Source organism: Scophthalmus maximus, chromosome 3 (genome assembly GCF_022379125.1).
Source record: "Scophthalmus maximus strain ysfricsl-2021 chromosome 3, ASM2237912v1, whole genome shotgun sequence".
Classification (NCBI taxonomy): Eukaryota; Metazoa; Chordata; class Actinopteri; order Pleuronectiformes; family Scophthalmidae; genus Scophthalmus; species Scophthalmus maximus.
Window position 1 is genome coordinate 6,620,152 of NC_061517.1, and position 26,264 is coordinate 6,646,415.

The following is a 26,264-nucleotide window of genomic DNA, read 5'->3' on the forward strand; positions in this document are numbered from 1 at the left end:
CTGCTGCCGCTGCCGCACGTGTCGGCTGCGGGGCGCGAGGAGAAGTGACACAGTTTGATCCTAAAATGGTCGATCCTGTCAGACTGACGTGAAAGGAGTTGGACACAGACGTTTCCGCCTGATCACTTTCCGAAGAACAGTTTCTGACCCGTCTCCTTTTGTTCCACTTGGTCCACATGTAACGTTGATTTGAAGAAAAGGAGGCGTTAAACCCGGTGATAAAAGTTGATAAATCAGTGAAACTTGTTGGCGATGAACAGAAATAACTGTCTGTCTGAAATTCAAGTTTGTGATTCTGAGCTAAAAATAGCTAATTGTAAGTTTTAAGAAAGACATGGCTTTGATATGTAATCATATACATGTGTTGATGATTTTTGGAGGCCACTACTGATAAAGTAAAACATTCCTAGTACAGATATTAGTCGACTTTTCTTTTTGAAGTTGTCCTTGTCGAACCCTTATGACAAATAGATTTACAACAAAGTAATTGAGGCTTGATATTTTACAGTTTAGCCATAAACGTTATTATAAATAACTAGAAAAACACAAATACAACCAAATATATAGAACTTGAATTAAGAAAGTAAACATAAAAGGATACAAATCTTTTTCTCCATCGTTTATTCTGTAAAACAAAAGTATTCATATCAGCAAACAAATTATTTTTAGTAGGTTTTGGTTCTTTTATCGGTTCTTTTTATTTATAGTCAGTGTTAGAACTCTACTTATCATCTGTTATCTGATTTGGAATTCAAGTGTGGGATAAAACCAAAAATAAAGCAGTGCTCACATTTGAATCCCTGTTGTTCAACAAACCAAGACATGAGTCGTGGTGTAGTCGTGGGCTGAATTTCAACAGTTACATTGACAGTTTCGACATGAGCCAATAATTATCTATACATCGAGAATTTAAGGTGTTATCTCTGAGTAAGACCTGGGGGGGGGGGGGAACAAAATATTACATGTCCAAGCTTTTATCTTTATAGGTTCAACTTCTGCACTGGTGTCTTTGCATGTTTCCGTAAGAAGCTGATGAGACATCTGCAGCTTTTTATCTAATTGTATTCTTTTAAAATCATATTGTACTGTCATGTGCCTGTTTTTACATTTTAAAATCTTATTGTTTTGTCATATGCCTGTTTTTATACATTTCCTCATGTTTTTATTTTGTCTTAATTGCACTTAATAACTAAATGGCCTCGTTATTTAAAAATAAACCTGCCATGTCTGTCACTTTGTCGGCTCTTTGCCTCCCATGATATCACATTTTCTCTTATCGATTAACACTTTAGACATTTCACTATGGAGACATTTAATTGGGAGGTTTTATCCCGATGTGCTTTTTAATTGCTGTGCAGTTTGGATAACGCAGCCATGATGTGTTATGTTCTACCCACCAATCGCAAATTGTTCTCTGCTGTCAATTACTGTATAATGTGTCAACCCATTTTTATACCATTAAATAACTAATTAAAATCAAGCATATCAGAAATATGAATACTTTAACTTACGTCAGTGTGATAAGAACTACCTAAAATGAAAGAAACCATCTTTGATTTTTTTTGTTTTAGTTTAGTCCATGTCCCATCTGCCAACATGGAGGAGGCGGGGTTCATGGCCTGTACTACAGCCAGCCACCAGGGGGCGATCCAGGTTTTTTGGCTCCACTTTTGGGAGCTGTCATTTCATTCATACTTAATTTACAGTCTATGGTTCAACAAATCAAGTTTAAAGTCTGTACATGGGAGACTTTTATTATGAGGTCCTCTTTTGTAAAGTTACACCAGGTCAAATGAAAAAACTTCAAGCCTAAACAAGAAGTGGATCTTCCGATTTTGGGATCCAAACTCAGGAAAACGACGTTGAGGCTTGTATACACAAGTACGTTACTTGTTTTGGCTTCATTTACAGCTTTAAATTTGACCTTGCCCTGTCCTCTTTTGGTTTTCATCACTTTGTGTCTGTGTTTTCTACCCAAAAAATAGACTAGAATAGATCAAATTAAAAACAATGATGGTGTCTAACAGTCATCGAGCCTCCATCCGACACAGATGTAACCGCGGAATCAGTGGAGCGAGCAGACGCACAAAAGAGGCCAGCAACCCGCTGCAGAAACAGCTACAGTATAGTGAAAATAAGGAAGCTGGCACCAAAACAGTCTGTAGAAAACTCTCCCCCAACACAGAATCCTCCGGCAGCCGTAAAGAGAAGCACCACAGCCTGACAGTTCACACCGTGTTCCTCCACTTTGTTCACACTGATACTAACTTATGGAAAGAAGTTCACTCCCCACATTATTTCAGCCACGATGGTGTAAATAAGTAAACAGTTAGAAAGCATTAGAAAGAACAATGGTATTTACAGTTTGTTCTCTCTCTGAGATATGCTTGAAATATATTCTTTGAAATCACACACCTGCGTTATTGCAAGTACACACTTTATATTTGACAAATCTGACCACGCATGCACGTGTTAATGTTTACAGCACATTTTAGTCATGGATTCAACAGGATTTGTCAGTGTTCATGTGTCCTCAGTAACTGTCAATCATATTCCTCTTGAATAAGCTGTGCAGGTGGATGTGAGATGAACACGAATGCTGCCGGGCAGAAACACAAGAGCTATCCAGACTCTAAAGTGTCTCGATGTCCAACACAAAGCTGCTTTACTGACTTGATTTCAAATGTTTGTGTTACTTTAAATGAATCGGAGTGAAAAGAAGTGTCCTTTGTGCACAGACTATCCTCCGTTCTGTCAGTGTGTGTGTGTGTGTGTGTTGAAGGTGGTTTGGGACTCTCAGGTGTGTTTGTGTTCAAATTTATAAAGGTGGGTTGATCAGGGCTGCTATAGTGAATCCTTGGAGGACCTGTGGTGTCCACACACACACACACACACACACACACACACACACACACACACACACACACACACACACACACACACACACACACACACACACACACACACACACACACACACACACACACACACACACACACACACACACACACACACACACACACACACACACACACACAGCAGCTAAAACACAACAGCCCCTGTCGGTCTCCAGAGAAGTGCCATAGAGAGACAAAGAGAACGGAGAACAACCGTTCAATCACACACAGGGGCTGGGGCACAAAAACACGAACGTCGCCATAGTTCAATGCATCGAGTGGAACAAACACACGCCGCCTCAGAAGTGACTGAATCCACCGCGGTGACAGTTTCAACAAAGACTCAAGATCCGACATCACAGTCACATCACATTCTGTTTGATTGACGAGTGGCCTCTTTTGGGGGCGTCATCACCACCTGTCGCAGTCTTTAGCAGCTAGTTGCACCTTTCCCCCATGAGGGGTCGCGCCTCCCACACCTCAGCCATCACTGTCCTTCGCCAGGTGGCCTGAGGTCTTGTCAGAGAAGCAAAGTGGCATATAGCTAAATAAACAAATGAGTTAGATTTTTTTTTTTTTTTTATCAACTTGAGGGTCTCAGGAGAACATCTTTTTTGTATCGTTGTATTTGTCTGTCACTTTTCGACAATGAAAAGCTGGGCAAAGTGTTTTACTTCAACCCAAAAGAGAAATTTGGAAATATTTAATCGCGACATTTTCTGGTCTTTGATATTCGAGATTTGGGGGTTTGAATATGGAACAATAAATGTTGTTTTTATTTGGCATTTGTTCATCACAAGTGTGTGTATGTGTGTCTCAAGACAACTGGAGCTGAAACTGGGCCGTTATGTTTGTGTCTGTGTGTCTTATCTGAAGGCCCCTGACTTTCCCCATAGGAATTAGGCGTTGGAGGGAGAGGGGGGGGGGCGGGGGGAAGAGAAAGTCAACGGAGAGGATGCAAATAACCTTCCTCCATGGGAAGTGAAAGTGTGTTTCAAAACACTCTGGTCTCCCCCACCCCCCTTTTTTTTCTGTCTCTGCCGTTGTCCAGGAGGCCAGCGTTTGCCCGTCGAGGGCAGCTGGTGGGAAACCAACTGTCGTTTTAGGGGAGTTTCACTCAGGTCGTCGACTCAGTACATTAACAATTTTTCAAAAATCAAGAGTCATGGAGCGTTTTCAAGAAGATTTAGGACTTGTTGCCTGTTCACTGATTAATTCTGACTAAATTCTAAATTCTACCATTTCACAGCAGGTTTTAGTCGTCTGTCCAAATGAGGATTAACTCCAAGGGACCTTACAATTTCCTCGTACGTGTTCCTGAACCTGAAGCCCCGAGAGGAACCACCGGGTCTCGGAGCATTTATTCATGGATTTCATAAAACTTCGAAGTGGTGTGGTTTTATTGTCTTTTTGTCCAGAAAATGTGTCTATCTGTCCAGAGATTTCTTAATTCCAACCTCGCCCTCCATTTTAACCCATATTTTTGGTTAGAATATAACAGGTGGCAATTATCTTAATGTTGCGTATGAAATACGACCTAAACTCTGGCAAGTCCTCCACTCGAGAACTGCAAAGAAGTGGGCCAAGAACAGAACCCTGAGGGATTCCTAAATTTCATCAGAAAAATCAAATGTGGAAAGTTTATACTGTATGTGAGAATCCCATGGTTCACTGTGTCAAATGCCTTTTAAAGATTCAGAAGAACCACAGCAGCCACCTTTATGAAATGAGGATTTAAATCAGTTCTGTTCCTCCGCCAAGGAGGTTATGTTTTCACCCATGTTTGTTTGTATGATGGCTGCAGGACAGCTGGAAGAATGGGTCTGTTGAGTGATGAGCTCTATTGAGTGACATTCTAGTGGGTAAAGTATCTGACCTATGGTATAGTCAGAAATATTTGTGTGGCCAGTCTGCTCGTGAAGAGATGACAGCACGCACGCAAACACGTAAACGCACGCACGCGCACACAGAGGGCAGTGCAGCCTTACAGTACGACTGCATGGCCAAATGAACAATCACCTTGCACACAAACCCATATGTGCTCACTCTAATGCGCAAAAATATATGATTGTATGCATGAGCTAACATGTACAACATAGCTGAGATATAATTTAATACAAATATGTAAATGTTCCTGGTATATACACACACACAAAAAGGACTAAAAGTACAAATCAGTCCCCACACACACACACACACACACACACACACACACACACACACACACACACACACACACACACACACACACACACACACACACACACACACACACACACACACACACACACACACACACACACACACACACACACACACACACACGGCCATTGCTGCCTCGCCTGGCTGGATCTCTTGGTTGCCATGGTGCCAGTCAGCTGGAGGGAGTGCAAGTGGGCGTCAAGGAGGAGGTCTGCTTCTGACTCCTGGCTGGGACACACACACACACACACATATATATATACAAGTACACAAAAGCGCGCGCGCACACACACACACACACACACAGTGGAACAGTAATATATGGACATCTAACATGGATGTACAAGCATGCACATAATACACACACACACACAGTACATCATACATATCAGCACATGCACAAACTCACATGCACAGACTCACAAACCCCACACACAACACAAATGGAGGCAGAAAACAATGTGACCAATATGCACGCGCACACACACACACACACACACACACACACACACACACACACACACACACACACACACACACACACACACACACACACACACACACACACACACACACACACACACACACACACACACACACACACACACACACACACACACACACACACACAGATTTTCCAAAGATGAATAAGAAAATGGAAAAAAAATGGAAACCTTTCTCACAGTGAACAAAGCTGCTGAAGTGAAGCTGGTCAAAGATGCCTGACACGTTACAGTATTGATCCTAGTGTACTTATGAGAACCTTCACCGACTACTGTCAATCCATCAAAAAGTCCAAAGATACTCAATGTGCAATATTATCATAAAAATAGAATGGCAACTGATCAAATATTAGAGGAGAGAACAAATAATTTAAACTATCAAACAATGGACATACATTTTCTGTTGACTGACATTAACCAACTGATCATGCGGCTTTAATACAAAACGTTAATGCAGGAAGGAGAAATTCTCATGATAATATGAATAATTACAAAAACCCACTGAAGTGCTCTTGATGGACAGTATGTGCAAGATATTATGTGTTTATCAAAGGCATTAGCGTCTCATCTGTCACTCACGATTCCCATTATCAATTATTATTAGATCATGTTGAGAAAATGTTGTTTTATTAAAAGTTTTCATTCACTGGACTCTATTTTTCCTCAAATATTTTTTTAATTGGGGACTTTACTCTTCATCTCTATAGTAAATAAAACCCTTGAACAATATTAACACTTCTTTATCCACACTCAGAGCTGGCACAAAAGTTTAAAAACCTTAAACTAGCAAATTAACACTGTTGTCACAATAAAGCTTTGTCATATGTAAAATGCTTGCAAATATTTTATTAAAGTGACGTCAGTGTTTAAAGAAATTACATCTACAGACTGAAAGAAATGAATACAGGATTGGACTGTGTGAGTAAATTAGTTTTATTTTAATACTATCTTGTTAAATGTAATGGTGGGAAAAAAGCAATATATCAAAACTCTTGGGTAAATATTAGATCATGAAAATAGCATCAGAAAGACAAACATAATCTGCGATTATCTTCACTGTTTGCGCTAAATTATTACTCATCACATTTCAACCTATCCTTAACAACGTTACCTCGGTAAACAGTGGCTGCTGGTTAGCGTTTTTATTCCCCGACAGAATGAGGACCACTTTACGCGTTTTTCATGTTTAATCATCTTTTTTTTTTATAAATTTATATGTGCTTCTCCATCTCCACCACAAAAATGTTGTCTTTTGTGATGCGATTTCTTTCCTGGCTGTTCTTTATACTTTCACCTCGTCTGCTTTGTAACAAAGAGACATTTCTGTCTGTTTGTTCCCTCAAATTTTTCTAGTTTTCAGGCCATGTTTTTTCAAATCTCTTAATGTTCCTGACGAAATCTGACATGCTGCGTTGTAGAAATTGACCACATTGCTGTCAACAGACCGTCGATGTCCGGTGAAAACCATGCACATATAAGTTTGGTTGTTTCTGGTGAATTAAAGGAGAACTCCCTCTGCGTCAGGGTGATCTGTTTGATGGTTTGATATCAGCAGGATTACATTAAAAACTGCAGGACTGACTTCCACAAAACTTGGTGGATGGGACGCGGGCAAAGAAATAACCCATTACATTTTGGAAGGGATCTAGAAAAAGGGGCGGATGCAGGAATTTCTTTATCACTTTCTTTTACATTGCGAGATCAGGCTTTTTAATTCAGGAATAATTCATTGATCTGAAAAAATTGTCGTTTTGGTGGGGATCCAAATAAAAATCTGGATCTGGTGGATTTAAATGTGGTTTCTTGAGGGCCCTGACGGGCCTTGATGGGGTATGAGCTGGACTGAGTGACATTCTAGTTTGATTTATCATCTACAAAACACACACACACACACACACACACACACACACACACACACACACACACACACACACACACACACACACACACACACACACACACACACACACACACACACACACACACACACACACACACACACACACACACACACACACACACACACACACACACAAAAGAGCGGGGTGCTGTTCATTCACTCCCCACCTTTCTTTCTACCTTCTCACTCTCCTTCCCCATCACGTTAGAGAATAGACAAACCACAACCATCTGGTTATGTTCAGATAAGCCCTTTAGATGAGCTGCAAGTAGTTTCTTTATGTAGTCCACACACACACACACGCACGCACGCACGCACGCACACACACACACACACACACACACACACACACACACACACACACACACACACACACACACACACACACACACACACACACACACACACACACACACACACACACACACACACACACACACACACACACACACACACACACACACACACACAAAACCTGTGCAGCCCACACATCTCCGCAAATCCCCTAAAAGGACAAATGTTGTTCATGTCATACTTGTGTTTTTTCTCACATGAATGATATACATATAATCTGTGCACTTAAAGAGTAGCTTTCAAATACTGCGCTGCATCTCCTTTGCCATGATGCATTTGTCACGTGTATCATGGTTTAAAAAAACAACATTTAAGACGTAGTTTTCCCTTTTAACTGCATCTTTGTTTCACTGACCAAGGTGGAGGAAGGTGGAGGAATCAACGAGGGCCAAGCTCTGGTTGTGGTTCCATTTGGTGAGAGGATAAATTTCATTGGCTGAGTGAGAAGACACAGATTAAACGTGACTTAGCAGAGAAATTCCGCCTTGAAGGCCAGATGATAACTGCTGCGTATGACAGGGTGTTATATTATATAGTTTATATAGTATATTTGGGACCACAACAAAAAAAATGTATAGTTTGGTAAACCCATGAAAATCCTGGCAGCGCTGTTGTCTAACTGAACAAAGCCAATCATAGAACTTCATGTGGCGCACAACTACACAGCTCTGGTTATTCAGGAGTTAAAATAAGTATTATTCTATATGCATAGCATGATTTAAGCTTTGCAGTAGAAAACACACACACATTAACATTTCATATGCATTAATGTGTTTTTTTTGGCAGTTACACACATGAAGTACACAAACAGTGGGGCAGTAATGAGCCGTATGTAAAGTATGTTTATTCATCCCGTGAAGACTGTTTTCTACAGATGTTGAAGTGTGAACCTGCCTACTGCAAACACACACACACACACACACATACACACACTTAATCACCTGATCAAGATTTTTACTCCCTATGCAGGAACTGTCATATTTGAGTGTACACGTTTCTTACACATATCTTCACAAACCCACACGCACACGTGGATCCCTGGGTGCATACAGTTCACACACCCTCCCACACACACACGCACACACATATTAATGACTGGCTGTATGTAAAGCATGTTTACTCACCCTATGGCGACTGCTTCCTCTTCATGAATGCAGCCCACCGGTGAAGCGTGACTTCCAATGATTCCCTGCCTGCTGCCGACACACACGCAACATACAAGACCGCTAGACACACACACATAAAGAACAGGATTAACTATATATTAACTATAGGAATGTAATTGAAATGAGGGGTTGACTGTATTTGGGATGAAATAACATATTTTTTCTTTTTTTAAACTCTTGTCTGGTCTTTGCAAATAATTTGTCATTCCATTCAAAACTTCTTCCTGTAAGGATTTTTTTCCCAAATGAGCTTTTATGAAAAGTCATTTCACAGGAAAGTATTTGTTCCCGTGTCCCAGTCACTATATCTGATTGTTTCTCATTGAGCAACAGCTCCCTCTAGTGGCAACAGACATGATGTTGCTCAATGAGGAAAAACTTGAGCTTCTTTTCATTTTTTCTTTTTTTTTTTTTACTTCACTGGGATTTTGTCTGATTTCATTCAAATCACACGACGTGTTTGGTTCTTACTCCTCAAGGTCTTCTTCTCTCTGAGCTCCATAAAAAAGGAGGGTTTCTTGAATGAATAATGACTTGGCTCTATTTAATGACGTCTTTGTCTAATCCCTCTGTGTTTGGCCCCTGCAGACTGGGAGCGGTGAGTGTTAACATTCAAATGAGGATGAACAGAACATTTTTGATAATTATTCATTCTGAGTTTGTATAAAACAGTATGTGGCTGCTGACTGACAGAGTGTTAGTGTTTACGTTAGCAGTTGTCTGTGAATACATTAGCACCCGGGACGACAGCATGACACACACTCATATTCAGACGCACACATACTGAATCTCAGCGGTCGGCTACTCATAACTTTAGGTAAACTGGGTCTCTTTTACAAATGAAGAGGTGGGGGGGGGGGGGGGGGGGGGGGTGCAACAGTTTACAACAAAACCGTGGGTGGGTTAGAAAGAGGATTGATTATTAATGAGGTATTAATCTCTATGCCACACACACACACAAAAGCAGAATTCTTCACAGGTGAGTGGACGGCCGCAGGTTTCATGGTCACCGCTGGTTTGTGCAAGTGTGTGTGTGTGTGTGTGTGTGTGTGTGTGTGTGTGTGTGTGTGTACATTTGTGTAAAGGCACAGCCTCATGCTCCCCACCAGGAGCTGCTGCTGTGTGCTGAGTGGGGGCAGGAGTGTGTGCTGGGAGGCATGGGGCGTTGGGCTTTAGAGCGGGGGAGGGGGCGTTGGCCTTCGGATAACGCTATCCGTGTGTGTGTGTGTGTGTGTGTGTGTGTGTACATGTATCCTTGGGATAGGCCCACTGTGGCTGATCACCACACAATGGGATGGGTATGGTTGCCAAGGTAACCCCATCAGCCCAAGCAACCGTAGAAACTGGTAGCTAAGTAACAGGAGCCCAGGAACAAAATGAAGAGGGAGGATTAGATAGGTGTGTGTGTGTGTGTGTGTGTGTTACGACTCTTATTAGACTGATGAGAAGCTGTAGTCTACATACACTGGGAGGCTGACGGAGCAATCCGGAGCAGCTATGCAGACAGGTGAGCGGGTCAGCTGATGTCCAAAAGGAAGAAAACTGACCGATGGAGACTCAAGGTCAGATGACGGATTACGGGATCTGAAAAATCTCAGAAAAACAAAAAGAGGGAGTGGCGTTCAGCCTGCCATCAGTCTGTTTTTGGATTTCCATATCAATAAAAAATAATGTATTTATAAAATACTTTACCAATCCAATAAGACATTTGTACATATAAACTAAGATGAAACATATCATCAGATGAACACAGAGAGGGATGTGGTGATGTTTGATATGCTCCCAGGACTGTGTGGCACAAGACTCTTTCAGCCGAAGTCTGGACTGAGATGGTGCTCCACTGAGAAAGACATTACAACAATCAAGTTAAAATGTGATAAAGGCCCAAATGAGCATCTGTGCAGCAGATTGAGAGAGAGAGAGAGAGAGAGAGAGAGAGAGAGAGAGAGAGAGAGAGAGAGAGAGAGAGAGAGAGAGAGAGAGAGAGAGAGAGAGAGAGAGAGAGAGAGAGAGAGGAGCATAAGAGGCAAAGGTTCTTCAGGTGGAAGATCCCAGATAGCATACTGATGTGGGCCACTTCAGGCACTTCTGGCCCTCTTCTGGCCCCGGACACAATAGGAATGAGCCCAAAGTGGCCCACGTGTGAAATAGCGATTGAGGCCAAAATATGCCAAATCCAACGTGGGCCTTTTTGGGGGCAAGATGCGATTCTATCTGCAGGATTTGGGTCAGTTCAGGTTTATTTGGTGTGCGCCCTGGCTGACGTGCGGCAAGAGCGTGACGGCCGAGTGCCAATCAGTCCACACAGTATGTGGGCCGAAAAGAGAGTGTTGAGCGTGGGCCAGATCTGGGCTATGAGGGATGTTTTAGTGGAGTCCAGAACTCCAAAAGGTGTCTGACCTCAGCAACAGAGGACGTAGAAAACACAGGGATGGTCATATTAATTTGATAACATGAAATGGGTTTCTCCTGTTTTTGGTTTGTGCTCGTGTACAGCATCTGGCCTTGTGTTGCATTTGCACAAAAAAGACATTAAACTCCCTCTTTGTGCATCTTAATGCACAAATAATTTGGGTTGGAGTCTCCTCCTCCAGGACCGAAACAGCACTGGAGTGTGTCAGGCCCTGATAACAACTTCTCTGTCTGGCCTGGCCAACAGCTGTGTCCCCCCAGGTCTCTCTCTCACTCTCACACAGACACACACACACACACACACACACACAAGCGCGCGCCCACGCACGCATGCACGCACGCAGTCTATAATGTGTATGGACTGTGGGGTGTGTGTGTGTCAGTGTCCTTGGAGGATTTGTTTGTGTGAGAGGCCGTTTTCTCACAGTTTGGGGGCAGGAAGACATTACTTACCATCGACAGAGAGCGAAACCACTTTCTCAGTAACTCCACCGGAGGAAGATCTGTACGAGTCGAGACAAGGCTGTACACCTTATCAGCAAACACACACAAACACACACACACACACACACACACACACTCATGCATGTACAGACACACACCACACACTTCCAAACAGCCTTTGTGAACTTCACCCTGTCATTTCCTTCCTCTGACTCAAAGTGTGAAGGGGTGTAGTTCCTCACCTTTTACAGCAGGGGGTGCTCTAAATCAGGCTGCCTCAGGAAAAATCAAGTACTGATAACACATACTATTGTCAATCCATCCCTCAGCTCTCACTCCAGTTCTTTTCCTGACATCCACATATTCTCGCACTATTGGTGACAGAACAGTTTAAAAAAATATTTTTCAAAGAGCGGTATTCAAACCTGGCGGTGCACTTTCCTGTGGGTTTTTTCATACACTCTCGGTGAAGGTGAGCTCTTGTTTCTCTGCATTTCGAGCTGTGGCGACAAGACGTTCAGATGCACAGAAGAAAAAATATATATATTTTGTTAAATTCAACATGATTTACAGGCAACCACAGCAAGGGTAAACACAAGTCATTAAACAGTCCCCAGACACTGTTACACAACTGGAAGGTGAAATGCAAATGACCAAGTTTATTCTTCTGCAGCAAAGTTGAAAAAACAACAACTTAATCTTCATCTACGTCACTAAATGTCCCCCGATGTGGGACCAATAAAGGATTATCTTATTTTATAACCTTTAACATTTAGGTGTTGCTGAGGAATGGTGAGGCGTTGGGGAGCCAGGAGACGGCTGCTGACCTGGTGACTGGGGAGTGGGGACGTCCAGCCTGGACATTGAGGACAGGGCAAACGGTCACGATCACGCAGCGCTGCTAATGGACGAGGACGTGGCTCTGGTGTTTTGAATCTGTTCCGTAAGGATTTTCCTGCCCCTGGGAAAAGTACAACTCAGTTACTTCTAGTAGTCGTAATGCCTCTGCTTCATTACGTGGGGCTGTAAAACATGCCGAGCCACAAAGTTCACCCCGAGGCAAACATTGTTGACCTTTGACCCCAAACTCATGAACTCTGATGCACCTTACTTTACTTCTCTGGCTTTTGTGTTTTTTGGAACTTAAGACAGGACGCCCACCACTGACTCCCGCTCTCTCTCTTTCTCAAAAATAAGACATTATAATAGTTGCTGCAGTAAAAGTACAGCAAAGATTAATGGGAGCCCATTTAGGACATTCATGAACTGTAGAACTGTTTATCCCAGCTTGTGCTCAGTTTAGGGAAAACGCTAAACACAGAACAAGTTTTAAGAGTAGAAAAGTGTCAAACGTAACCTCGAAAACACGCGCACGCACACAAAGACACACACACACGAATACACTTGTTTGACAGCTGCGAGCTAATAGATTAAGTTCCCATACACTTCCTCATTCCCGTGTAGGTTCAACGGTAACACACACACACACACACACACACACACACACACACACACACACACACACACACACACACACACACACACACACACACACACACACACACACACACACACACACACACACACACACACACACACAGAGGAGGTGTGGGATAAGCTGTCATGTTTCCTTTTAGATTTCTTTGACAACATCTCAGATGAAAATGCACAGATGATTACTTGCAGATTCACACTTGTCAGACAGAAACACACCTACCAGCTATACATTTCAGTTTTTAATAGTTTTCCTCTGTTTAATAGTTTTCTATTCCAGCATGGTGATATAACCAGGAGGATCAAACCTCTGACAGCAGTAGTTCAGATGAAAAGATTAAGCGGATCAGGGTTAACTGGTGTGTCAGAGTAATTTATGTCATACTAACCACACCAAAGCAGGATCAAACAGAGTGGCAGTCTGCGATGTGGAAATCCACATATTAATGAGGTGGAACATATTTCACACGCGCCGGGAGCCCACAAAGAGTCAGACTGACAAACGCTGAAGCTGATGTCATGGTGTCTTTCTTAACATTAAACAACAAATGTGCCGCACTAGAGGCCTCTAGTGGCAACGTTGCACATTGCAACCGACTAAACGGCACTAAACCACCACACCCTTTCCGAGGCCCGTTGGAGAAACTACGGGGGGCCTTCGGGGAACTCAAAAACATGAGTGACCCTCTCTACAGCCAGTGTTTTGGATTGTCCATTCTGGGCTACTGTAGAGACGTACAAGGAGCAACATGGCGGACTCTGTGGATGAGGCCCCGCTCAACGCATAAGTGGGGCCTCATTCTAAGGACAGGAAAACAATGATTCTTGGTTTCAGGGGATTATTCACTGATGAAAACGCCTGAACACGCATATCACATTCACGTTCTCTGGTCATCATGTGTGTGCCGGTGTAAAAAAAAGGAAGCAGATTGTCTACCGTGCGGTCGGTTGCTTAGTGACGACAAAAAAAAAAAATGAGGAACAGCAATGGTGGAAAAGTAGGAGCAGGGATTCCTTTTCTCGGACCGCCGGCGAAGTGGAACGCCGACTGGAATTTACTGCAGGTGGTCGGGTCGTGACTGACAAGTCATCTTTAACAAACATCTCAGTTTCCTTCTACCCCCGAACTGAAACACAACCTGACTAAAAACACACGGAAGCGACGGCTAGCAGGACCGTGAGGAAATGTTCACTGATTTTAACAAGAAGTGTATTGCCGTGGATACAAAGCATCCACATATTCCTCGCGTAATCTTCTCCTCTGGCTATTGGAGACGAACCAAGCTCAAGAGAGACTGGGGATGGAATCAAGTCCTAAACAGGAGAACAAAGTAAGATTTACAAACACGAGGCAGAGAGGAAAGTTGAGGAGACCACGCCCGAGTCCTGACGACTATTTTAGGATTTAAAACAAGCAGAGACGCGCCGCAGAGAGACCCCTCGCCCCCCAGGCTAACAGAGTCTTGGCAGACAGAGCGGAGAGGATTTTGACGTAAACTTGAGGACGGCAAAACCCATAGAATTGTTTAAATCTGTAGCCAGCAAAAACCTTAATTGGGAAAAATTTAGTGTAAAAGGGTCAATTTGATTGAAAAAACACATCATTTACTTATTTGGGGAAATGCAAGAGGAACAAAACAGGAAGAGCAAGGGTTCACTCGTCTTGTTTTGAACTTTTGTACAGACTATGATAATAATGAAAAATGCTGAAAAGTTCTCTTTTTTTATTTAACCCACTGTGAAAGACTATTTTTGCAAAAACACAAATATTACTTCACCTCTGTCTGTCTGTCTGTCTATATATATATATATATCTATAGATCTATAGAAACAGTATATCTAATCTAAAGATATATCTGGCCAGGTACACTATTATTTCCATTTATTTTTTATTTTATTTCGGGAATAGCAAAAGTATAAATTATATAAACATAATAGGAATCAAAACAATACATTGCCCATGGGCCCGGAATCTCCAACAATACTTTACAAATACCCAATTAAGTGCTTTGCTCATTGTGGGATTTGTTGGGTTTTCCCTGTAATATTGTAATATTGACCTCACTATGTAAAGTGCCTTGAGACAATGTATGTTGTGATATGGCGCTATACAAATAAAATTGAATTGAACTTTCACAACAACGAAAACCCTGAAAAGTTAAAAAAAAAAAAAAAAAAAAAAAAAGTAAATGGTATCTAAACATCTGCCCCATCAGTCGGCACTGGCCGGAGGTGTAAGTGGAAAATAACTGCGGATTTATGTTTTGTTTTTTTGAAGACACACAGATAAAGACATTTTTATAGAGTGATCAGGCTCATATGCAAACACGCGCGCGCGCTCACGGGCGCGCACACCCAGCTCCCTGCAGCCAATAAACCTCACTAATAATTCCTCTTCTCTTCGGTTTCAACAGGGAACTTCCTTGTTCACTGTGTTTTGTTGGCGTCAACGTTCCGTCCACTCACCACGAGTTCGTGGCGCGTCGCGTCTCCGCCTCGTCGTCGTCGTCGTTCTCCGTCGTTTGGGCGAAACAGGCGCGCAAACAACTCTCCCTGTCAAATAGTTGGAGTCTCGCGAGACTTTGTGGTCACGTGAACTGCACGATTACCTCCGATCACATTTTGGCGCGCTGTAAACCGCATGTGTCGCAATTATGTGTTTAGAGCATTTAAACAACACATCGACACCTCTTTCCAATATTTGCATAATAATAATAATAATAGTTGTGCCGATAAACCCTCCCAATCTTTTTGTCCCCACCATTTATATTAATAAAAGGGAGGCTAATAATAGAAACACAACAATTTAAGGACTTTCCCTCAGCAGCTCCAGTACGCTGTGATATGATTGAAGCATAGGCAGCAAAGCTTTTTGAATTAGGGGTGCGACTCACGATTATTTCCATAATCGATAAATCTATGTTGGTTATTTTCTCGATTAATCAGTTAGTTGTTTGGTCCATAAAATGGTGAAAAATGTCAATTGTGTTTCCCAAAACTCAGAGATGATGCTAGATTTAGTTCACCGTCATAGAGGAGCAGAGAAACCAGAAGATGTTTTTCATTTAAGAAGCGGAAATCAGAGAATCTTGACTTTTTTTTCATAAAAACAACTTGAATCGATTCTCAGAAAATTTGGCGATTAATTAAGTAATCGATTACTAATCGACTAACTGTTGCAGCTCTATTTTAATTAAGCTATCATATTTTCATCGATTTACAGAAATTATCCAAACAGTTTGATATTTCCCCGTCTGTAACGTAGTACATACTGCTCTCAAATGAAAACTTCCTGAGAACGCATGTGCTCGCGGGAGGATGGACCCTCTCTGTTCCGCCCCTCTGGCAGAGAGGCTTCAGTGCAGAGCGACATTCACATGATGAAACCGTATGATGCTGAAATCAAACCAGAGGCAGAAGCCCTCGCGAGGAAGAAAAAAAAAAAAAAGGCAGACATCCTGTGATCTGGTGGGAAGACCACCGTGAAATCTGCTCGGCACATTCCTGACAGACAGTGAGACAGAACATTCTCACAGACGTGTAGAGAACAACCCAAAGGGACCAAAACTCTTGGTTAAGTGCCGAACTAATTACTGTAAAAACGAAGAATGACGAGGACTAGTAGACACATGCACCACGGAGCGGCTCAGCCTCGGGCCTTGTATTTATCAGTGCGAGGTATTTTATCGCTATCAAGGCTTTCATCAGCGCTCATTTTTATTCTTATATAAATCCTATTAACTACATATATGTGTAAAAGAGATTATGTCTGCACTGGCTCCCTGTAGGATCCAGAACGAAAATTGAAACTTCCCTTGATAACCAGGCACCACCACGTTTCATACCCCAGACAGTGCGAATGTCGCCCTCCAGCTCGGGTCCGGGAGACAGACTCTCTCTCTCCACATTTAACAATACACAAACAAAAAAAATCTACTTTTTGGATAAAGCTTATAATTAGGGGCCGGCTCAGGCTTGCCTCTTATCAGCCCCTAATTATGATGCCATAGGCCAAGACAGCCAGGGGACGTCCCATGATGCATGAGCTCTTCCCTCCATCGGTACAAATTGGTATCCCAGCGATGAATGCCACTAATTAATCAGCGTCTTCTGGCTCCTCTGTCCTCTGGATTCATGACGGAAAACCACCCTCTGCCTTCTTCTTCGTATTGTTACAATCATCGTCATTATTACTGTCGCCTCATCATGGTAAAAGATTCTGCGTTCGAAAAGCTGGAGTTTGCATGTTCTCCCCGTGCCTGCCTGGGTTTTCTGCAGGTGCTTCTTCTTCCCGTGACCAAGGACTTGCAGCTTTAGGTTAACTGGAGTGTCGACAGTTTGTTGGTCTCTATTTAACCATTTTCAGTCATGCATTGAAATCCAGACCTTTCTAAACCTCTCCTATCTAAACTTTTCCAGAGAGGCTGTATGGGAAACCCAAATGTCTGCAAGTGTTGCAACTGTTCCTGCCCAGCCCCCTGGTAAAGTTCCCAGAAAATGTCCATATAGTGAGAAGACGGCAAGATAATCAAGGGAAGATTCATGGCGAGCGAGTGGGTGATCTACCGGGCGTCACCCCTCACGTGAGAGTTCTGGAAATTTCGCACACTGTGCTTTATCGTCTATTTGACTCTAAATGAGACCATTATTTACTAAATGAACATCATGCCGTTTTTAGAAAGACTTCACACTAGAGATTGAGACCATGAACTCCTCCGAATTTTTTTTTTTGATGTTATGAATCATACATTTTATAGAAACTGATGATTCCAAAGAACACAGGTTTCAGGCACTTTGGCATTGGCTCCATTTTTATATAGTCTATGATTCAGACACAAACTACATGCAGTTTAAACCTTATGTTTAGATCTAATTACATACTGTATGTATCTCTAAATATAGATACGTATGCATTGTTCTTCGTAGTCAAATCCATTCATCACAGTATGATTTAAGCCGAGAAACAACAGGACTGAACTTGATCAAACAAGTCTGGGTGAGGTCGGGTTAACTTTCTCTCTTCAATTTACTTTATTGTTTTCGAATGAAATGACATACTGCCTCCACTGGGCTCAGTCAAGTTTCACCTGGGTTAGGAAAACACACGCTTAGTTCGCTGACGCCAGAAGAAGGAGATCAGTGACAGGAGTGTTGCATTATTCCCACATAGATTAATTAAAAGAAATGTTTTTTCACTTTATTAAACATTTATTGGCAGATATGAGTAGAAATGTAGAGCAGAAAATAACTATTAGTATTTTTGTTTAGCTTTAGCCACACACAGACACACAGAATGACTAAACCAAACCACACACTGCCCTGCAGCTACACACTTACATAAACACAAACACACTCCTTTACAGTCACACCATACGCGCGCACATGCGCACACACACGCACATGCATGCGCACACACACGCACACACACGCACGCACGCGCACGCACGCGCACACACACACACACACACACACACACACACACACACACACACACACGCACACGCACACGCACACACACACGCACACACACACACACTCAGCTGAAACACTCCATGCTGGCCTTGGCTCTCTCCATCTCATGTAGGAAGTTGTAAAACTGAGGGAGCGTCAACTCTGGAGGAAGAAAACAGGAAGCAGTTACCAAATAAAATAGATCAACGGAGCATTAGTTTGTTGCACCACAGAAGATGAATAAAAACATATTTTCACTCTTTGGCATGAAGAACAATGGTAATCAACGTCTAAATTAGTATTTGAGTGCTGCGTCCTTTTTTTTTCTCATTTTGTTTTTTATATACGCAGTACCAAAAAATCAGCAATCCAACAATAGCTTAAATTATTAACAGTAATTATCACACAGGGATTCTCAAGCTTGAGTATAATGTTACACTGACACTGGACACGTGCCCATGAGAGAGGCGTACAAGTTACAACAATGGAAGAACAATTTCAGGCGTCTGGAATAACTTCAACATTTGTGAAGATGATCCCCAAAAAGTTGGGCCAGACGTGTCAAAGGAAATCCCCGACCCTACAAAATAACATATAAATAACTATATTATTCTTTTTAATGTCAGGCCAAGATGACATTGAATAGAGAGCATCTCGCGATAACGTCGCTCGGCAACCCGGCTGATCTCCTGTCAATGAAACTTTTTGTCACTGGTGCAAAAGCACTGAGAAGTTCTACTTGAAAAACTTTTCCTAAAGGAGGAACAGCAGCAGCAGCAGCAGCAGCAGCTGGAAGTCAGAATGAAAGTTAATTATAGTCTAGCTGGTGAATTGACTCTCCACTGCTTCTGCACGCTGTGAATTCCTGATGACGTACATATATCAACATATTCAATGAAATTAATCTTCTCTGGGAAGAATACGCAGACCTGAACTGCTGTATTCACCTCGCATGGCGTTCATTATATCATTAATCGTGTTCGTAATCTTATCTGACAGCTTGACATCGGTTTAGACAGAGTTACTTGCTTTCTCCTCAATATAGAGGTTCTTTCCAAACACAAAAATTGAACATGAATATAATTGAAACGTCGCCAGTGCCGTTTAGTCAGACACGGCACAAAAAGTCGCTCACCCATGTAGACGTTCTCGGTGGAATTCCCCCGTCTGACCACAAGTTTCAACTGCAAGAGGACAAAGAGTTCAACAAAGACGTGTGTCACTGTGTGTGTGCGTGGGTGTGTGCGCGGTCAGTCTGTTGGGTGCAGGGTATACAGAGCTTTCATACCTGCAGAAAGATGTTCCCCACTTTCTGAATCTCGCTGGTGCCGACAGTCACTGGAGGGGTCAGAAAAAAAACTTTATGATACTTTAAATACACAAACTGACCAATGAAATCACACAGTAGAACATGTTTCTGGTTTTAAGCTCAGGGATATGTTCCAAAACATTCTTTTGGATAAAAAGGTGCACAAAGCGAGGCCACGCTGTCTGGGTCTTCGTCCTCCAGGAGTCCGAGGCTCCTCTCTGTTTGTTTCCTTCCAAGCGTGGGTGAATGTCGTACTTGGTTTTGCCTCTTGTGCGTTTGTGAATTCTTTCATGTTTCCTGACTCCCGACACGCAGAGACAGTCTCCTTGTCTGGCTGGAGGTTTTTTTTGCATATCAATAAACAACACAGTCAGGTGTGAAGTAGAGCGCAGACTGCTGCCTGTCCACTCCCCTCACCACCTGAAGCACGCTGCGTTTTAACATGAAGATCAGCTCAACGTAATCACTCTCCTACCTGGGGGATTAGCATTTCTATCGCCTGCGAGTCTTAACAAGTCATTAGCTCGTATGAATAAACAACGAGGCCCCCGATAGAGACCCATCATCTCCACTCACGTGGGCTGTTCAAATGGGACTGAATCCCAAACAAAGCATTAGGGGACATAAGCTATGCTAATGACGGTGTTAGACCGGGGACGCGTGGCCATGAATATGCACTGGAACTCCGATGAGTGGAGAGAGAGAGAGAGAGAGAGAGAGAGAGAGAGACAGAGAGAGAGAGAGAGAGAGAGAGAGAGAGAGAGAGAGAGAGAGAGAGAGACAGAGCTGCGGAAGAAATAAACTCACACTGAACCTATAATTTCCGCAGCTATATTTGACGTTGTTTTGGGTCCGTCTCACCTCCAAACTTCCACTCCATGTCGACCAGCTGGTTGACCATCAGAGTCTGTCTGACCGCAAGTCTGGACAGCGCTGCGTGGTGCTCCCCCCACTGTGCAACACAAAGAGAAAATGTCAGAAACACAAAAAACTGTTCATGTACAGGGTCGTCATCCGATTGCAAATGTGGGAGTTTTTATTTTTCGACCGTTAGAGAGGATTTAAAATCATCTAACTGATTCCTTCAAACAGTATTTTACACGTCACACCAGGTTTTTCACGTCGAAGTCTTTGCTGCCTAAGGGTAAGAAAGATGCATTTGATGAATTTGTGGAAAGTTACCTGCTGTGAAAAGTAATCCGCCTTGTCCTCGTTCAGTCCTGAGGAACACAACAGACGAAGCAGGTTCGAGTTCACGTGTTGAAAGTTTTACGATACGTTAAAAAAAAATAATTATAAAAACCACTGTGGGACTTCACTCTTCAACACGACGCCGCGGCAGCGACACCCGACACCCGTTTTAAACTCGACCCCGTTTAGTGACGGAACTCGCCGACGAGGGATTCGGGCGCGTACCTAATGTGACGAGGTCTTCTCTGATCTGCTCGGCCGCCAGGTGCTTCTTCAGGGCTCCTGAGGAGGAAAACAGAGGAATCCCTTGTCACAGAGACCGAAACTTTCCCCGTAGCTGCAGCTTCTCTGACACATCTGTGTTCAGATGTGTACGGACGGCTGCCTTACAGAGAGGGAGATATCCTGTTTAAACAGTAAACCTACTACAGTTAACCTGCTATGTACTATAAACATACATACTGTAAACCTTATAGCTCTGACTAATAAAGGAAAAGAATAAAAAATCAACCTTTTCTTACAGATAGTGTTTTTCAGTTTTGGAAATTTGTCAGAAGAAAATAAACCAGGGATTTAAAACAGTGAAAGCAAACATCAGGTTTTGTCGTGATTAGGGAGGATTTTTTATTTGTATTTTCAAGAGCCACAATTTTGTACTACCGCTTCATCCACACTAATGTTTTAGATTCAAAACTCATCACCGCTGCTATGGTTACACCTGGCGTCCCCATTTTAATGTGGAAGAAACTGTGACTACGGCTACGTCTTTACTTCATTTGTCAACGCTACTGGCCCAGTTTTAGTTTGGAAACGATGTCGCAGACGCCCACATTCGCTCCCTGAAAGATAGATAGATAGTTACTTTGTTGTGTCTTATCAGTCGCAAATGCTTCCATGCCTGGTTGGTAGTGTATAATGTGTTGACAATAAAGCTGCTTTCCGGAAAATGTCTGAATCCAATTTTGCAGGGTTCCTGTCTGAAAACAGCTGAAGTTCCCAAAGCTGTCAGATGCTTAGGTAAGCTACTCTGCTGGTGGATCCAGGTCCATATTAAAGATACAGTTGACAGCTTATGATGTATTTGAAGATGAGCCCTGATTAGTTTTTATTGTGGGTAATATAAGATTTCAACCATCTCCATCTAACAACAGAGAACAACTGGATTTATTATGTTTGCCTCAGTCTCAAAGAACAAACTGTTGGACAGGAGGACGGACGTGTGTGTTGATCCCACCCTGTGGCACCAGGAGGACGCTCTTCATCAGGTTCCTCAGAGGACCAGCGCTCATCCCGTGTTCCCCTGCAAACTCAGTGAGCTGCTGCATGAACCTCTCCGTCTGCACAAACACACACACACACACACACACACACACACACACACACACACACACACACACACACACACACACACACACACACACACACACACACACACACACACACACACACACACACACACACACACACACACACAATAGGACAGGCAATGGTTTATTTATCACGGGTAATCACTGAGTCCAAAGTCCCATTATCATGTGTGTGTGTGTGTGTGTGTGTGTGTGTGTACGCGCTCACCTCTTTGGGCTCCAGGAGGAACTGGAACAGAAGTTCAATCAGACGGTGAAACTGCTGCAGAAAATAAAATAAATAAATGAACAAATAAAGTTCTGGTTTATCAAAAGCACATTCAGGAACCGCAGAGACCTTTGTTCTACATGTATGTCGAGTTGATTGATTACAAAACGGTCTTTACTTACAAGACATTATGTATATATATATATTTGTATGTATACATACACTTTGAAAAGCCGTTTGCTTAACTTATTTGTCATAATAACATTTTAAAGAAACTCTAAAGATCAATAAAGTTGAATATCGAAGGAGATGACTGATTGATTGGTTTGGGGTCAGACTCAGTGAGGCGCTGCTCCAACAAGAGGTTTTCAGGAAAACAAACTACAGTATCATGAATCATGATGTAATAATCTCTGTTTCATACACACTTTCCTATTTCTAAGTCAAAGTTTTCTTCTTACTTTTTGGATTTTAATTCAACAATTAGCAACAAATTAGTTAGTTAAAGTGAACAGCAAAAATAATAATAATGATATAAAAAATGAATAAATTTACAGGAACTTAATCATGATGGGAGTCCTGAAGATTTCATGTAGTGAAGACTCTGAAGTTCTGAAAGGGATTTAATACAATAAATAAATAAATAATTCAGATGATTAATAAAATATACAATTAACTAACGTGCACTGTGAATTAAGCTCACTACTGTTTACATGACAATTCTATGAGTCCACAAATAAGAGGATGTAAAAAAAAGGGTTAAGAATAAAATAGAGTTTTGAATTCCCACAACAAGGCCGATATCAAATCCTGACACCACGTGTGCAGCAGTATAACAGAATAAAAAATATGTCATCTACAGTCATTTCTACGTCTCTTTCAATCAAAACTGTTGTTTGCGGTTGTGAGTTGATTTTCGTCTCTTTGCATCTTGTGAATCTCTTTAATAGTCATGTTGTGTCTCTGCAGGCAGACTCGGGGTCGGTTGTGGTCTTTTCTCTCTTTCTTTGTGCTTTTGAATTGTTTAGCGTCTCTTTGCAGTTGTTTTGTAGACTCTGGACCAGGGGCCCCTCTTTGACTTTGGCCCCCTCACTACTGTATGTATAACTCTTGTACTTTTACTTCAGTTATATTTGAATGCACGACTTGTTGTAGTACCTCTTCCTCATCCGCTGCGGTCACATGACAATCACGAGCTGTCACTCTCACCTGGTGCGTTCACTGACAGCTCAGACAAACGGGACACATTCATAGTCTGAAGGAGCAGCAGAACCTCAGACGCCAGCCGAGCTCAGACCCATGTATCATCCCGGAGGAGTCGCGGTAAATGCGGCTGAATTTACCTGCTCGTTGAGTTTGCTCAGGTTCTGGAAGTCGCTGCTGACCGAGTCCGGTAGAACCTCCTTGGTGAAGTGAAGCTGCATCGTTGTTTTTTATTGTTCGTCGGCAGAGATTCGCTGAAAAACCGTAAACAGTTGCTCCGCTCTGCTGTGTTGGGGACTCCCTTTTCCGGGTTGTTCAGTGCGCATGCGTACTGCCAGGCGGTCGTCCTCCTGTCCGGAGGGAACGTGAGAGAGAAATCAAAAGTATGTTTTCATGAAAAATGTGGTTTTATCGACAAACAAGCGAGTTCATTTGTGGGATAAGAAATTAATATCAAGTTTGTTTTAATTGAAATACCCAGGGGCATCTAATTATTATATAATTACAGAATAATGAGGTTATTTGTCAACAGAGGTTGGAGAGAAAGAATGTCACATTCATGTTATAAAATGGAAAATTAGACTTCTCCCCCTTTTTATGTAAATATGAGCACATCTTGTATGTATAGAAAGCTGAATTAATACTTCCACTACCTGTCCGTTTGTTTGTCTGTTTGTTTTCAGGGGGATTATTTTTAAAACTCCTGAACAGCAATGTAACTTAGTTGAAGGATGGAACCTGGGCCTCACAGAGGTTGAGAGTTCAGCAGGGTGACAGCCGTGGGGGAAAAGCTGTCCCTGAATCTGATGGTTCTGGGAATACACCTTTGTGCCGTAAATTGTGACGTTGTTTTTTCGTTGAAAACCGTATCACGAATTACCTGTTGAGAGCAAGGCTTGTATCGAACCAACATAAGCTCTGATGGTGTCATTTTTCTATCACCATTACTATGTGCAAAAAGCAGTGGGCAGCTTCCTCTATTGGTCTGTCATGTGACTATTAACCTCTCCACAACGGATCATGTGACTACTTGACAACACCTAGAAGACACAAGGTATGTCTGAGGCCGACAACATGATACTGATGAGGTCGTTCATCGGTTCCCCACAAGCGTATTTTCATGTTTCCTCTGGAATTCTAATGATGGCGGACCATCGACATAACATCCTCATGTATTCTCTATGGTTTCATACTCATTTTAATGGTGCGTTTCACTTCAATGGGGTTTGGATCAGGGTGAGAGTTCTTATTTTTTATGACCATCAAAAAATGTATTGGTTCAAAAACAAAAAATCATTGAATATTTACGTCAACTCTCTTCTTTCGCTTTTCTGCCAAATTTTACTTTACCGACATTGTCATAGGAAATGGTAAATACGAATCTACGGTTCAACCAATCACATTGCGATGTCTTATGGTGTTGGGGCCCCTACAACTCCTACAACCATGTAGCTCGAAGAAACAGCTCAATGGCAACCATTTTAAGTTGCCCTGAAGAAGAAGGCCTCTGTGGCCCAAATGTTTGGGCTTGGCTTTAGTTGATACAATGACCGAAGAGCTCAAGTATTAAAATATTAAAGGCTTTTTAAAGGTGTCTCATAATTTCCCCAAACCTTACTCAACAAGTTAGAGGATCCGAAAAACAGAAGAGCACTCACTCCAAGCTATTTGTTTTAGTTTTTTCCAAATGCTCTTTCTTTCGTTTCAAAAGGCTCATTCACTATTTTTGTCCTCACGAGGAAACCGCTTCTAAAAACAAGTGCAGACGTAAGTTACTGTTCGGGCAACACTGCGTCTCACCACCCCGGGGGAAAAAGGGGAAGTCTCTCTGGTTTCCTGGTGAGAGATGGTGAAGCAAGGTTCACAGACACTGGCAGAGAGAGAGAGAGAGAGGTTTATTTTAGATTTTACAAAAACACTTTTTTCAAATACATCAAAAAAGTGCTATTTGTGCAAACACTTTTGAAAGAAAAAGTTGTCCAGTAAAAGTTTGTGCAAAAATCAATTGTTCATCTGTGACAGAGCAGAGAATGTATGTGTGTGTGTGTGTGTGTGTGTGTGTGTGAGTGAGAGTGTGTGTGGGGGGGTGTTCCTGCTAATTTTCTTTTCGCGGTTTAAAACTCGAAGGCGTGGGGGGTGGGGGGGGGGGAGTTGACATTCTCA

The 26,264-nt window shown here is 42.4% G+C and overlaps 2 protein-coding genes and 1 long non-coding RNA gene across 6 annotated transcripts in view; 1 reads left to right on the forward strand and 2 right to left on the reverse strand.

Moving 5' to 3' along the window:
* Positions 1-924: 924 nt before the first annotated feature.
* Positions 925-16,039, reverse strand: LOC118317549. 4 transcript variants are annotated; one of them, XR_007030517.1, is made up of 7 exons: positions 15,839-16,039; positions 12,706-12,839; positions 10,715-12,378; positions 10,487-10,615; positions 8,981-9,082; positions 8,212-8,292; positions 925-5,327 (listed from the first exon to the last, which is right to left on the reverse strand). It is a non-coding gene; the product is annotated as an uncharacterized LOC118317549 (long non-coding RNA). The 4 variants fall into 4 exon arrangements; XR_004795454.2 differs by having other exon boundaries at positions 10,487-10,862; positions 11,888-12,378; positions 15,839-16,029; XR_004795456.2 differs by having other exon boundaries at positions 10,487-10,862; positions 12,121-12,378; positions 15,839-16,025.
* A 2,484-nt stretch (positions 16,040-18,523) lies between these two features.
* Positions 18,524-24,430, reverse strand: commd7 (COMM domain containing 7). The gene is made up of 9 exons (XM_035644938.2): positions 24,242-24,430; positions 22,899-22,952; positions 22,558-22,660; positions 21,549-21,605; positions 21,315-21,352; positions 20,994-21,084; positions 20,112-20,161; positions 19,959-20,007; positions 18,524-18,985 (listed from the first exon to the last, which is right to left on the reverse strand). The coding sequence occupies exons 1-9, from the start codon at positions 24,320-24,322 to the stop codon at positions 18,909-18,911; spliced, it is 600 nt and encodes a 199-aa protein (XP_035500831.1). The 5' UTR covers positions 24,323-24,430; the 3' UTR covers positions 18,524-18,908.
* dnmt3bb.1 (DNA (cytosine-5-)-methyltransferase 3 beta, duplicate b.1) overlaps positions 24,336-26,264 on the forward strand; it is a 29,836-nt gene continuing 27,907 nt past the window's right edge. Inside the window, exon 1 of the mRNA XM_035644936.2 lies at positions 24,336-24,484. The gene's annotated coding sequence lies outside the window, so the exon portion shown is untranslated. The remainder of the gene's footprint in view (positions 24,485-26,264) is intronic.